We start from the raw sequence: 15,785 nt of genomic DNA on the forward strand, positions 1-15,785 counted from the left end.
GTTGCACTGATTGATCTCCCTGATGACCAAACAGTGGAGCATCTTTTCCTATGCTAATTGACAATTCATGTATCTTCTTTTCTGAAGTATCTATTCAAGTCTTTTGAGAAATTGTTTCATTGTGCTGTTTATCTTATCAGACTGCAATATATATATATTTATATATATATACTTTTATATATATTTATATATTTTTTATATTTATATATTTATATATATATTTATATATATTTATATATTTATATATATATGTATGTGTGTTCCCTATTTGGAGATGACAATCTTCAAAATGGTGAATATATATATATACACACATATATACACACACACATACATGTATGTGTTTTTTTGTGTGTGTGTATGGGTGTGTATACATATATATATGTCCTAAGAATCATTAGACATATATGTGAGTATCTATTTCTGGATTCTGTCTGCTCTTCCACTGATATATATTCTCTTTTTTTTCCAACAAAACACATGATCTTGATTTTCATAGCTGTAGAGTGATTCTGGAAATAGGTAGAGAATTCATTCACCATTATTCTTTTATAATATTGCTCTTTGATTATTCTTGGTCATTGACATTACCATATAAATGGTAGAATCAGCTTGTAAATTTCTACCAAAATGCCGGTTGGAATTTTTATTAGAATTGCATTGGATCTGGAGATCAATTTACGAAGAACTGACTTTTTAAACATAACAACTCTTCTGATCCATGACAAGGTCTATCTCCCCACTAATTTAGTTCTTTCATAATTTCTCAAAGCAATTTTTTGTAGTTTTTGGTGTACTGGCCTTACATAAATTTTGTTGACTTTCCTTTTTTTTTTTTTTTTTTGAGACAGAGTCTTGCTCTGTGGCCCAGGCTGGAGTGCAGTGATGCGATCTCGGCTCACTGTAACCTCTGCCTCCCAGGTTCAAGTGATCATCCTGCCTCAGCCTCCCACGTACCTGGGACTACAGGCACATGCCACCACACCCAGCTAATTTTTTTGTATTTTTAGTAGAGATGGGGTTTCAATGTGTTAGGCATGATGGTCTCAATCTCCTGACTTCATGATCTGCCCACCTCGGCCCCCCAAAGTGCTGAGATTACAGGTGTGAGCCATGGTGCCCAGTCTGTTGAATTTATTTATAAGCACAACATGTATTTAGATGTTACTTTAAATGAAATTATATTCTTATTTGCTCACTGCTAATATACAGAAATACAAAAGACCACTTATGTTGAGAGCTTACATTCTGCAACACTACCACTCACTGATTAGTTCTGGTAGATTTTTGTAGATTTCTAGGATTGTTACCATACACAGTCATTATCTGTGAATAAAGACAGCTTCAATTCTTTCTTTTCAATCTTTTCAATACTTTATTTATTTTTACTTTATTGCATTGATTTAGAGCTCTAGTATAATGCTGAATTAAAAGAGTAACAACAGGTATTCTACTTTTTTCTCTGATTTAATAGAAAAGCATTCAATCTTATGCCATTTAATATAATGTTACCTGTGGGTTTTTCAAATCTGCCCTTAAGGGGTTGGAAGTGTTGCCTTCTGTTCTTATCATGCTGAACGTTTTCTGGGTTTTTTTTTTTATAAATCATGAAAAAAGTTTTCAATTTTGCCAAATGCTTTTACTGTGTGTGACAAGGTAATCATACGGTTTTTCTCTTTTGCCCTGATAATATATAAAATGATATTTTTTAAATATAAAAAAGAGGCCGGGCGTGGTGGCTCACGCCTGTAATCCCAGCACTTTGGGAGGCTGAGGTAGGCGGATCACACTTGTGGCAGCATTGAAGGCTTCACTCTTCCCCAAGGGATCCAATCTCCCCTCAGTCAAGAAGCTCCAGGTATCTGAACTGGATGCCAGGTCATAAATTCCCACTATGGTGACTCCATCAGGTCTCTGTCCTCAGAACTAGAGCTTTTCTAATTATTACATAAGTTGACTTCTCAGTAGATTTCCCATCCATTACATTCCCAGACAGCTCACCACATGTCCCTGCCTCTCAAGGAAATCCCTCCCGCCTTGTCTCTAGATGGCCAAGTCCCACAGCCTGTCCTCTACTCTTCCAGAACCCTGTTGTTCTGACAGCAGGGAGGGCAAATCCATGCAGCATCTCCCGCCATGACCTCCAGCCTGCAGAGGAGAGGCGCCACAGGACCTTTACACGCATGCCACTGTTCCCCTCACCCATACATTTCTTAACGCCTTGGTGAGGAGAATGCCTCTGGGTCTTCTTTGGTGGGAGCCAAAAGAACAAAGGTAAATAATGCTATGGGACCCACTGAGAATTGGGGCTGTGGAAGAGTGGCCACTGAAGTAATAGACAGATGCAGCTATTGCCAGATACTCAGTGCCAGAACAGGGAATGAGAGGGAAGAAATACTGACCTCACCTTCCTCTCACTTCCAGGCTCCATCAGGTGCCCCCATTGCTAAACCTAACTAGAAGTGTGCACACAGGGGAGCCAGGGATGCATTCTAGAAGAGACAAGCCCCAAGTGGCATAAGACAGGATGGAAATGAGTGGAGAGTGGATCTGTGGGAAGGAGGAGGGGATGTTATGGGGAAACAAAAGGAGAATACTAGCTAATAACACTAGGTGACACTAATATCCCCAAGTCTGTGCTCGTATTCAGAAAAGAAAGCTCAGCATAAAGCACTCAACCAGGAGTCAAGATATTGTTATTTTCAACTGTTGTTCCAACAGCTGTATTATAACGGGCCAGTTTATTTCGCGCCTTTCTAATTTGACATAAAGTGCTATGTGGCATTGGGGCTGGTACAGCCTCGCTCAATTATGTGTTGAAGAGTATACAGAGACTGTCAAGATGCAAGAGAATAGAAGAGATGCTCACAGGGAACCACAGACCACATGGCCCCAGAGTCAGGGGCAGCATCAGCCACTGTCAGCTGCTCATTTGTCCAGACAGAGCCCACAAGCCTCAGCCACGCTTTGCTTCTGCAAGATGCTTCTTCATCTTTTCAACAAACCTGCCTGAATTTAAGCTGACGGGGGTGTATTTCTCCTTCATTACAAAAGAAATTCTTCACCACAACAATCTCCAATGAATTGTGGGCACAGAAGGCAGACCCATCCCTGCTTCTGTTCCACTATCTCCCCTGTAGGTTGAAAAGGAGGAGGTACTGAATTACCTCCAAATGTTCCTCTGGCCCTGATATTCTGTGATTCTGGTTTCTTTTTGGCTACTTTGTTTTTGGAAGCATGTATCCTAAGGCGTCCAGTTGAAAAACCTTTGTCTACTGTGTCCAGTCATTCCTGGTGGTATTTCAGACAAGACACTCTTGGGTTGCTGCACTCACAACCACTGAACCAATTCTATGACCATCTGTTTCATGGCCACATGTTTGCTCATTTTCTATGTACATAAAGGGAGGGGACAGACAGCAAACTTGCATATTATAAATTGTATCATCTTAAAAAGGAAACAAGGCAATATTTTGCAATAAGACCTTACGATGCATTAAATTTAAGCCTAATTCAATAAAGAATGCCCATAAAATTCTTATCTAAAGAATGTTTAGAAAATTGTTGAACAAGGGACATCATCATTTAAAGTGATATGAAGGAAACTTCTCAGCTAAGCATATGGGCTAGATTAGAGAGAAAAATAAAGGACCCATCTCTGCCCTGGAAAAACTACTGGTAGCATCTTTCAAAAAGCTCTCTGTGTTCGAGTACGCACCTTGATCCACAGGCTCACATTTGATCCCAACTGGCAGCTGCTTCTTGGCATTAACTTTGGATTCCCAACCAGTAAATCTTAGCAAGATCTGAGTTTCTCCAGGTATATTATTTTGTTTGACCATCCTTATCTTCAAAGGCTACCAAGAAGGAACAAATAATTTATTTACCTCCCAAAGGAAAAGGTTTTACCAAAGAGACTCTTTCTTACTATGACCCCAGGGCCCCCATGTCTTGTTCACTTGAGTGCCCTGTGTGGCTTGACAGAAGCTCATACTGGTCACAGGATTCTTTATATTAACCTCCTTCCTGAATCCCAACTTCATGGTGGTGGTGATGACGGGTAGCCCATGCTCATGTCCCTGAAGTCATCAGCCTATCTCCAGTTAGAAAAAATCACATGGATATACAGAGGCCTCTTTGGAAGTAGCAAAAGCTTTCTCACCTTCATATATTAATGGTTGGAATGTACAATAGCATAAACACTTTGGGAAAAAATGTCTGGCATATTCTTACAGAACTAAACAACTACGTAGTCTATGACTCAGTAATTCCTAAACATTTATCCAAGAGAAATTAAAACATGTCCAGAAAATGATTTATACAAGAATGTTCATAGCAGTTTTATTCATAATAGGAAAAACTGGAAACATTCAAGTATCTGTCAATACAAGAATGGATCAATAAACTGTGATACATTCATTCCATGGAATGGCTAAAGGAACAAACTGTTGACACACAAAACAACATGGATGAATCTCAAAAACATTTTGAGTGCAGTAGGAGCCATACGCAAAAGAGCGTGAGAAAAATGACAAATAATAATGGTTTCAAGAAATGCAGAGCAGAGAGCCCAGAGGCAAAGACCCACAGGACACAGGGTCAGTCCCAGGCTGTGGATCCTAAGAAACTCCTGCTGGATTTTGCCCAGCTCCATTTCCAAACTATTTCGGGTTAGTGACTTCTTTATCCCCTCCATGTTGCCTCATTTTGAACTAGAATCACTGTAGTTGTTATTCTATGTCTGTCCCATCATTTCACATTAGGGGCAGATAAATTGTTTGTTCAGTTTCACAGGTCGATGGAGGTAAGGGAATTATGTCAAGGGTCTATACTTAATGGACACCCTCAGAAGCCTCATTCACACCTGGTGTGGATGTTTTAGATGGGATTTTAAACTTTTGATCTGATGTGGTCTACATGACATTTTTCATGTTGAACTAATGCTTTAATGACATGAAATTTGGAAACCTTAGGGGAGAGGGTGAATGCATTTTGTAGATGGGAGAATGTGAGTGTCCTACTGTGGTAGACGGAATTTCTGAAATGGTCCCCAAACGTGCCACACCCTTGTCTCTAAAGCCTGTTAAGGTGATGAGACACCATTCCTGTGATTATGTTATATGCCAGTTATATGACTTTAAGATGGTGAGGTGACCGCATGAACTGGATCTAATCACATCACTCCATACATGACAGAGCTTTGTGTGGCTGGTTGGAGAAGATGAAGTCAGAGAAGGTGGGAGCTTGAGAAGGACTCCATGAGTTGTTATTGGTTGAAAGATGGAACAGACAAGTAAGGAGGAAAGCAGGTGGCCTCTGGAGTCAGAGTGTCTCCCCGCTGACAGCCAGCACAGAAAAAGGGCCCTCAGTCCCCCACAAACAAGAATAGGAAGTCTTTTAATGTCTGTAGTGAACCTGGAAAAATAGCTTGAGCTCTAGGAAAAAAACACAGCCAGCCCATTCCTGGATTTTAGCCTCACATGACTCTGACCAGAGAACCAGCCACTTCATTCCAGACTTCTGTGGTTTCAAACCACTGGTTTGTGGTAATGTGATAATAGGCAGCAAGAGAAAACTAGTACAGGTGCCTGTCTCTCTTCTTGAATTTCAATTTCAGATACATATATGCTAACCCCTCTAAGAGAAAAAAATCAATCAATCAATCAATGAAAGAACTACAGTAAAAATATTACCCTCACCTTTATGTGGCTGTTCCAGAGCCCTTGACACCTGAAGAAGACAATAAGGGGTATTTCAGGCACGTGAGGAGTGTGGCTTTGCTGTTATCAATCACATTTCTGAAAGAATAAAAATGGTTCAGTGAAGGGATGGGTTGACCCTCCACACCTGTGGGCGTTTCTCGTTAGGTGGAATGAGAGACTTGGAAAAGAAAGAGACACAAAGACAAATTATAGAGAAAGAAAAATGGGCCCAGGGGACCGGCGTTCAGCATACGGAGGACCAACACTGGCAATGGCCTCTGAGTTCCCTTAGTATTTATTGATCATTATTGGGCATTTCCTGGATAGGGGGATGTGGCAGGACAATAGGATAATAGTGGAGAGAAGATCAGCAGGTAAACACGTGAACAAATGTCTCTGCATCATAAACAAGGTAAAGAAAAAAGTGCTCTGCTTTTGATGTGCATATACATAAACATCTCAATGCCTTCAAGAGCAGTATTGCTGCCAGCATGTCCCACCTCCAGTCCTAAGGCGGTTTTCTCCTATCTCAGTAGACAGAATATACACTCGGGCTTTACACCGAGACATTCCACTGCCCAGGGACGAGCAGGAGACAGATGACTTCCTCTTATCTCAACTGCAAAGAGGCGTTCCTTCCTCTTTTACTAATCGTCCTCAGCACAGACCCTTTAAGGGTGTCGGGCTGGGGGACAGTCAGGTCTTTCCCTTCCCACGAGGCCATATTTCAGACTACCACATGGGGAGAAACCTTGGACAATACCTGGCTTTCCTAGGCAGAAGTCGCTGCTACCTTCCCCAGTGTATTGTGTCTCTGGGTACTTGAGATTAGGGGGTGGTGATGACTCCTAACAAGCATGCTGCCTTCAAGCATTTGTTTAACAAAGCATACCCTGCACAGCCCTTAATCCATTTAACCCTGAGTAGACACAGCACATGTCTTAGGGAGCACAGGGTTGGGGGTAGGGTTACAGATTAACAGCATCTCAAGGCAGAAGAATTTTTCTTAGTACAGACCAAAATGGAGTCTCTTATGTCTACTTCTTTCTACACAGACACAGTAACAATCTGATCTCTTTCTTTTCCCCACAGTTCAGGTCAGGCTGTGGCTCATGTCTGTAATCCTAGCACTTTGAGATGAGAGGCCAAGGCAGGTGGATTATTTGAGGTCAAGAGTGAGAGACCAACCTGGCCAACATGGAGAAACCCTGTCTCTACTAAAAATACGAAAATTAGCCGGGTGTGGTGGCAGGCGCCTGTAATCCCAGCTATTCAGGAGGCTGAGGCAGGAGAATCACTTGAACCCAGGAGGTGGAGATTGCAGTAAGCTGAGATGGCACCACTGCATTCGAGCCTGAGGAAAAGAGAAATAACTCCATCTCAAAAAAAATAAGATAAAATAAAATAAAGACGGTTCACTACTTAACTCCACATATTATTATGTGAAAATGTATCACTCGATTTTAATAGCAGATTTTTAAAAATTCCCTTTCTTGTGCTCACCAGACAAGGTTTGGTAACAAATGCCAGTCACCAGCACAGATGAACCAATTCAAGGAGAGCCATAAACAGGACTATTATGTTCCCCCAAAAACCATCCCTAGAATGCAATCTCTTCTCTACTTGCCACAAAACGAACACAATAGTCCACTATATAAAGTCCCAAACACAGGAAAATGTAAATAAAATGAAGTCTGCTTTCCAAATATTTATTCTATTCAGACCCAGTCATGGGGACCAGGGATTAGGAAATGACTACAAAGAGGTTCAAGGGAATTTGGGAAGTGACAAAATGTGCTGAAGCAGAACTCTGCTGATGGCTACACAATTTGATAAATCAACTTACATCACTGAGTTGTACACTGACAGTGGGTGACTTTTATAAAAAGTAATTCTTTAAACAAACTTTTGGGTTTCTATTTCAACATGGAAAGAGCTAGGCAGTCACCACTTGTCCTCACAGCTAGAAAAAAGCTGAACAAACTGAAAGTCAACCCTTCTAGGGTGGACCAGAGAATTGAGGTCACAGGGAAAATTGCCACTCTAAAAATGAGAAACACAGGCTAACACACAAGGAGTCACAGCTCATAGGGAAGAGAAGCTACTGGGGACAGCAAGTGGGAGGAGCACTTAAATGGTATTGACCGATTACTAGAAGCTGAGGGTAGCCTGGCTAGAGCATTAAAAACTCCTTGAAGACCAGACTAAGGGGGAATCTCACACATTTCCAAGTTTTACTACAATGATCTCAACCAGGTTCTCATGATGAAGTTCAGAAAAAAACCCTGATGTTTGGCACTACCAACTTCAGGACTTACATTAAGCTACAGTAACCCAAATAGTGTGAAGTTGGTGAAAAGAAAGCACACACAAACAGATGCATGGAAAAGAATACAGAGCCCAGAAGCAGGCCTACATACAGTCCACTGATCTTCCATGGAGGTTTAGAGACAATTTAAAACAGCAAAGATAGCCTTTCCAACTAGTGGTGCTAGAACAGCTGGACAACCACATGCAAAAAAATAAATAAATCCAGGTATGCATGTTACACCCTTTATAAAATAAATCTTACACGTAAATGTAAGGTGCAAAACCATAAGAATCTAGGAGATAACACAGGAGAAAATCTCGGGGATCTTGGGTTCAATGATGGCTTCTTAGATACAAAACCAAAAGCACAATCTACTAATGAAAAAAAATTAAGTTGAGCCTCATTAAAATTAAAAACTTCTGCTCTGTGAAAGACACTGTTAAGAGAATGCAAAAAGCAAGCCACAGACTGGCAGAAAATATTTACAAAATAATCTGATGGAAAAACTGCTGTCCAAAATATATGAAGAATTCTGAGAACTAAACAACACAAAGCAAAAAAAAAATAGGTGAAAGATCTGATCACCTCATTAATAAGATATACAGATGGCAAATAAGCATATGAAAAAGATGCTCAAAATCATTTGGTGTGAGGGAATTGCACATTAAAACAACGAGATCTCACTGTAAACCTATCAGAATGGCTAAAACGTAAAAAGGTGAACACACCAAATGCTGTCAAAGATGAGGAACAACCAGAACTCTCCACAGCTAGTGGAAATCAAAAGTGTACAGTCACTTTGGAAAACTTAAGTTCATTCAAAATCCTGCACATAAGTACTTACAGCAATTTTATCATAATTGTCAAAACTTGGAAGTACCCAAGATGTCTTTTACCAAGTGAATGAATAAACAAACTGTGTTGTGGCCATACAATGAAATCTGATTCAGTGATTTTACAAAACAAGCTATCAAGTCATGAAAAGACGTGGAGGAACTTAACGTACATAATGCTAGAAAGAAGCCAGTCTGGAAACCTACATACTGTACAATTCCAACCCTAGGACATTCTTGGAAAGTCAAAAAGATAGAAGTAGTAAAATGATGAGTGGTTGTCAGGGGTGGAAGAGACGAGGAGGCACGAAATGGTGAAGCACAGGGAATTTTCAGCAGTGAAACTATTTTGCATGATGCTTTATTGGAGATTTAGGACATTACGTAATTGCCAAAACCCATAATCTGTGAAACTCAAAGAATGAACTCTAATGTAAACTGTGGACTTTAGTTGATAATGATGCATCAATAGTGGTTCATCAATTGTAATGAATGGAGCACACTAATACAACATACTAATAGGGGAAATTGTGTGCTGGAGGACAGGGGAGTCTAGGAGAACTCTCTGTACTATCCACTCCATTTTTCTGTAAACCTAGAACTGTTCTAAAAAATAATGTCTATTACTTTGTTTTAATTAGGATGCAGCAGCCCCATACCAAGGTTTCGGTGGCATCCTGTTATTGTTTGGTTAGTACTTGGCATTGAAGTGCACCAACCTGGAGTCAGAGCAGTTGGAGATTTCAATGCCTGTGCCATTTACCTGTAACCCTGGGGTGCCCCCAGAACACAGATAGCAGATCAGTTAGGTAGAAGCAGCCTCAGTCATCTAGAAGAGCAGGCTTCTGGTAAGGACAGGTACAAACCATCTGGGTGGCAGAACTTGGTGAAGACTAGGAACCAGTGAGACTCAGCAGCTGCCCCAGTGGCACCCAAAAATCAGAGGAGGAGGAGGCTGGGAGGAGCTAAGGGCTACAGGACCCGCAAGACAGAAGCAGCTCCAGAGATTTTGGTAAATAATGTAGATTTCAGTGCAGTGTGGTCTATTCAAAAAAGTAGAACGAAAAGGAAAGAAAAAGAGAGAGCATGAGAGAGAGAGAAAGAAAAAGAAAAGAAAGGAAGAAAGGAAAGAATGGAGAGAGGGAAGGAGGGAGGGAGGAAGGAAGGGAGGGAGGGAGGAAGGAAGGGAGGGAGGGAGGGAGGGAGGAAGGAAGGGAGGGAGGGAGGGGGGAAGACAGGGAGGGAGGGAGGAAGGCAGGAAGGGAGGTAGAAAGGAAGGGAGGAAAAGCAGAAGGGAAGGAGGGAGGGAAAGAATAGAGAGAGAAAGAGAGTGGGAGGGAAGTAGGGAAGGAAGGAAGGAAGGAAGGAAGGAAGGAAGGAAGGAAGGAAGGAAAGAAGGAAGGAAGGAAGGAAAGAAGGAAGGAAATGAACAAATTTACATGAAGATGAGAACATCCAGGGGAACTTACACCACCAGTATTTTCCATTAACAGGAGCACGCTAAATAGTTATTAGAGAGAGACGCGCTACTGTAAAACTATATACTGTTTCCATGGGGTACAACCCCTTCTTCCTCCTCTGAAACACATTCTGTCTCTGGCCCACTGTTGCCAGAGACACTGAGTCTTGTCTTTGGATAAGTTCTGGTGCCCACAAGAATGAGATGAGACAGTGGACCCCAGAACACCAGGCCAACACCTTCCCTGCTGCTCCTTGTCCACTCCAGAAGCTGCCTGGCTGCAGGTGGGGGCCTCCGCCCCTGGGTCTGATATCGTCCATTTGCCATTCTCACTGGACTTCTCTCCTTGCACTGGCTCCCACTCCCCCAGGACCTGGTGGGCGGCCACGTGAGAACACAAACAGGCCATGCCCCTTTCCTTCTCCCCCTCTCAATGCCTGCAGTGGTGGGTTCCGTGGGGTAGTGACCTGAGATTTACTCATTATGGGGCCTCTAGCCCAGAGCAGGGCCTGGTACCTAATAGTCACCCCATGAATGCTCAGTGAAAGAAGGCGTCCACCACAAGGTCCTGGGGAACCAAGAATTCCACTGTGGCCCATAAATTCTAAGTCCTATAGGATTCTGGAATGGGAGATGGGAACGGCCTTCAAAAGTGGCCTCTCTTTTAACCCATTATACTGGCAACTGAGCCATGTTTCCCCATCCTGGACACATCTAGAGGGCACTGCCTAAAACCACACACATCTCCCCACCCAGGACAGTGCAGGGGCCTTAGCCTGGGGGATGTGGGTGGACAGGGAGGGGGTGAGCCATGAAAGCTGAAGAGGAGAAAGCAGGTGAAAGGGGACGGCAGGGTGGAAACAGAGACAGAAATGGGGGCAGAGAATGGGGGGTAAGAGGGGAAGAGCGAGGAGAGGGATGCAGATCTAGCTACTAAGGCAAAGTCCTGGAGAGAACACTGTCCTCTCCTAAAGTAAAATCACTTCCACCTGACCACAGCACTGCAGGTTGAGGGCGGCACACGCTGTGAATATTTGTTCATTCATTTAACAAATATTAATTCAATATCTGTTTCATGCCAGGCAAGGCCCTGCGATGTTTAGGGCCCTTGGCATCTTCCCTTCACATCTGAGTCATAATAGAAAAAGGACTCTCTGACTCCATCGAGCTGGCAATGCCTCAGGGTTTTTACCTGTGGGATCTGACAGCTCTTCATTCGGCCCACACCATGTGAGGCTGCTCTTGGTGCACCGAATGGGGAAGTTTCTACATCAGTGCCTCGGAGAGTCCACTGGAAGCCCTGGACAGTGGGAGTCGGTGGCACCCCCAGCGTGGAGGCCAAGAGCACACAGCACTGAAGCTCCAGACACCCTCAGGAGGACGGTAAGGCACGGTAAGGTGAGAGCCTGGGTCACCAGGAACCTTCGCCTGCATCTAAACAGGATTTGCTCTCAGATTGCCTATGAGATAAAAGAGAGAAATCAAGGTTAACATTGAGATTTGGGGCTTCGGCAACTTGAAGGATGGAGCTGCCATTTATGGAAACTGGGAAGACCCAGGGAGGAGCAGGTTGAAAGGTGGTGGGGAACTAGAATTGTTTGGGTTCCTGTCATATGTAACCAACAGTCCTCACCAGCCTCAGCAACATAGTAAGACCCTATCTCTGAAAATAAAAAATGAAAAATTAGCCGAGCATGGTGGCGCACACTTGTAGTCTCAGCTACTCGGAAGGCTGAGGCGGGAGGATTCCTTGAGCCTTGAATTAGAGATTAGTGAGATATGATGGCACCACTGAACTCCAGCCTCGGGGGAAAAAAATAGAGTCCTGACTAAATACTTGAGTAGCCAGGGAAGTTTTCACAAAGTAAGGAATATTTGAGGCAGATCTTATTGAACAAGAATTTGATTCTTCCTGTTAGGGAATTAAGAGTGTGTGGGTGTAGTTAATGCTTCTTTGGAATCGCATCTACTGGTCTATCTAGTCTATCTGTACACGTATATTCTATAGGCTGTCTCGCTGAGCTTTTGCTAGGTTATGCTACAGTAACAAAAGCCCCAAAATCTTAGCAGCTACACATACAAAGGTTTATTTTTCATTGACATTTCCTTTTATGGCAGGTTGACTGTGACTCTGCTCTATACAAGCTATTTTATTTGTTAGATGGTGAAAACTGTGACACTTGGAGATTGTTGAATATGGTATTAGTATGTTCATTCATTCATTCATTTAACAAATATTTATTCGATATCTGTTTCATGCCAGGCAAGGTCAAGTACTGAGAATACAGCGGTGAATAAAAGAGACAAAATCTCAAATTTCCAGGAGCTTATATTGAAAATGAGATTAAACACATACAAAATAATCATAATAACAACAATGAATACTATATTCATAAATAATAGCTGTAAGAGATTTTAGTAAATCTTTTAAATTAGAAAAATATAAAAATTATTAAAACTAAAATGGCCAGGGGTGATGGCTCATGCCTGTAATTCCGACACTCTGGGGTGCCAAGGTGGGAGGATTGTTTGAGCCCAGGAGTTTGAAACCAGTCTGGGCACTACAGGAAAACCCTGTCTATAAAAAATAGAAAATTAGCCGGGCATAGTGATACATGCCTGTAGACCCAGCTACTAAGGAGGCTGAGGTGGGCAGACTGCTTGAACCTGAGAGGTCAAGGCTGCAGAGACCCATGATCATACCACTCCACTCCAGCCTGGGCAACAGAGCGAGAAACTGTTTCAAGAAAAAAAAAATTATTCGATGTAGTCCTAAAACTATTATGTAGAATACTATTGTTTACATCACATCATGTCAGCCCTTTAAATGGCTTAACACTTATTTAGGTACGATGCATAAAGTGTTCCCGGTAATTACGTATACCTAAGAATAATTAAGTAGAAAAGAGTTACTGCCTTGACAGGAAGATTGTAAAAATTGTAATAAGATAAATAAATAAGAGTCAAAACTGTAGCTCTGTGAGGCTCAAATAACATCTAATTCAAGTCACAATGAACATCTAGCAATCACTGTGAACACCACATAATTCACTTAATACATTTTGCCTGAATACCCAACACATCTGAATTACCAACACCCATATGTGGCCAAGAAACTGACAATCATTTATAAGTTATCACGTATGACTCCATCTGCTCTACACACTTATTTTTTAAATTTTACTCATTTATTTATTATTTTTATTTTTTGTAGAGACAGGATCTCACTATGTTGCCCAGGTTGGTCCAGAAACAGAAACAGACCCACACTAATTTCATAAATCGGATGACTGTATGGTGCCAAAACGTTGGAAAAAATGACTGCACGGTGCCAAAACGTTGGAAAAAGAAGTGCCAAATGGTGCAGAAGGAAAAGGATAGTCTTTTCAATAAATGGTGCTGGATCAAGCAGACACATCCATGTAGTAAAAAGTGAATCATAGCCGGGTGGGGTGGCTCACGCCTGTAATCCCAGCACTCTGGGAGGCTTAAGTGGGAAGATTACTTGAGCCCAAGAGTTTCAGACCAACCTGGGAAACATGTTGAATCCCCATCTCTACAAAAAATCTGAAAATTACCCAGGCATGGTGGCACACTCCTATAGTCGCAGCTACTCAGGAGGCTGAGGTGGGAGGATCGCTTGAGCCAGGAGGTGGAGGTTGCAGTGAGCTGAGATCCTGCCATGGCACTCTAGCCCGGGCAATAGAGTGAGGCCCTGTCTGAAAAAAAAAAAAGAAATGTAAAAATGAAAATAAAATTGCTATAAGGTTAACACAGAAAAATGTGTTCATACTCCTAGGTTAGACATTGATTTCTTAAGCAGGACACAAAAAGCAGTAACCATAAAGGAAAAGATTGATAAAGTATAATTTCATTAAAATTAAGAATCTCAGGCTGGGTGCAGTGGCTCATGCCTGTAATCCCAACACTTTGGGAGGCCAAGGCAGGTCTATCACCTGAGCCTATGAATTCCAGACCAGCCTGTGCAATGTGGCAAAACCCCATCTCTACTAAAAATACAGAAAAGAGCTGAGTGTGGTGGTGCTCCCCTGGAGGTCCCAGCTACTTGGGGGCTGAGGCAGGAGGATCACCTGAGCCTTAGGAGGTCAAGGTTGCGGTGAGCTGGGATTGTGCCACTGCACTCCAGCCTGGGAAACAGAGTGAGATCTTGTCTCAAAAAGAAAAAAAAAAAGTTAGAGAATCTCCATTCATGAATAAGCACCATTAAAAGAGTGAAAAGGCAAGCTACAGATTGAAACCAGGGAAATGCAATACATATATATCCTAGAAAGGACACATATCCAGGATAAAGTATTACAAATCAACAGAAAAACAAGCATATCAATGAAAACTGGATAAAAAGATTTAACAGGCACTTCACAAAAGAGGACATATAAATGGCAATAAAAGATACTCAATCTCAATACCAGGAAAATGCAAAATGAAACCACACTGATACATTACTGCACCCCTACTAGAATGGCAAAATAATTTTTAACTGACAGGCATCAGCAAGGATGTGGGGTAACCAGAATATCCCTGCTAAATGGTACAACCACTTTGGGAAAACGTTCAACAATATGTAATACTGAAGTTTTATCATTCATATACCTCTAAAACCAACAATGCCACTACTACAAATATACCCCAGTCTAGTAATGTTCTATTTCTTGTTCTGTGGTGGTTCATTTGGTCAAAATTCATTACCTGTACTTTTTTTTTTTTTTTTTTTTTGTGACAGGGTCTCACTCTGCCACCCAGGCGGGAGTGCACTGCCATGATCACGGCTCACTGCAATCTCAACCTCCTGGGCTCTGGTGATCCTCCCACCTCAGCCTACCGGGTAGCTGGGACTACAGGCACACACCACCACACACAGCTAACTTTTGTATTTTTAGTAGAGATAGGGTTTTGGCACGTTGCCCAGGCTGGTCTGGAAATCCTGGGCTCAAGGGATCCACCCACCTTGGCGCCCCAAAGTGCTGGGATTACAGGTGTGATCTACCGCGCCCGGACCACCTGCACATTTAAAATTGTGAACCTCTTCTGTATACTTCAGTAACTTTTCAAAGATTTCTTTGATACAAAGTTCTCAGAAATCTTAAAGCTAACATTTCACAATAGAAAAAAAGAGCTTCTGGTTCACTGGTGAAATTTTACTAATAAAATTTAAAAACAAAAAGCCACTAACACATGTCAGCTCAGAACAAAGACTAAACACTACCAGCAGACCTTTTCTTTCACTTCGTGAAGCACTGGGATTCATTCTTTCGGCAAAGAAAGGATGAACAACACTGTAACCCAAAGAAAAGATACCACTGCAAGCAAAGACTTCTTTTCAAAAGCAGCTCTAGCAGCAAAAGATAGGAGGAAAGCAAGGAAACCACGCCAAACGTCTTGGTTAACTCTTCCGAGAAAGGACGCCAAATGAGATGATCTAACAAGCCAGAAAGACAGACACAGGGAAATCACAGCAACTC

The 15,785-nt window shown here is 42.1% G+C and overlaps 1 protein-coding gene across 1 annotated transcript in view; it reads right to left on the reverse strand.

The window, feature by feature from the left end:
- Positions 1 to 14,018, reverse strand: part of LOC134734193 (neuroblastoma breakpoint family member 1-like) — a 49,391-nt gene extending 35,373 nt beyond the window's left edge. The window contains exons 1-4 of the mRNA XM_063625902.1: positions 13,884 to 14,018; positions 11,498 to 11,765; positions 5,700 to 5,730; positions 3,719 to 3,857 (exon numbers count right to left, since the gene is read on the reverse strand). Of these exons, the coding sequence (XP_063481972.1) occupies positions 3,719 to 3,769 (51 nt within the window). The 5' untranslated portion in view covers positions 3,770 to 3,857; positions 5,700 to 5,730; positions 11,498 to 11,765; positions 13,884 to 14,018. The remainder of the gene's footprint in view (positions 1 to 3,718; positions 3,858 to 5,699; positions 5,731 to 11,497; positions 11,766 to 13,883) is intronic.
- Positions 14,019 to 15,785: the final 1,767 nt, after the last annotated feature.

Source organism: Symphalangus syndactylus, chromosome 12 (genome assembly GCF_028878055.3).
Source record: "Symphalangus syndactylus isolate Jambi chromosome 12, NHGRI_mSymSyn1-v2.1_pri, whole genome shotgun sequence".
Classification (NCBI taxonomy): Eukaryota; Metazoa; Chordata; class Mammalia; order Primates; family Hylobatidae; genus Symphalangus; species Symphalangus syndactylus.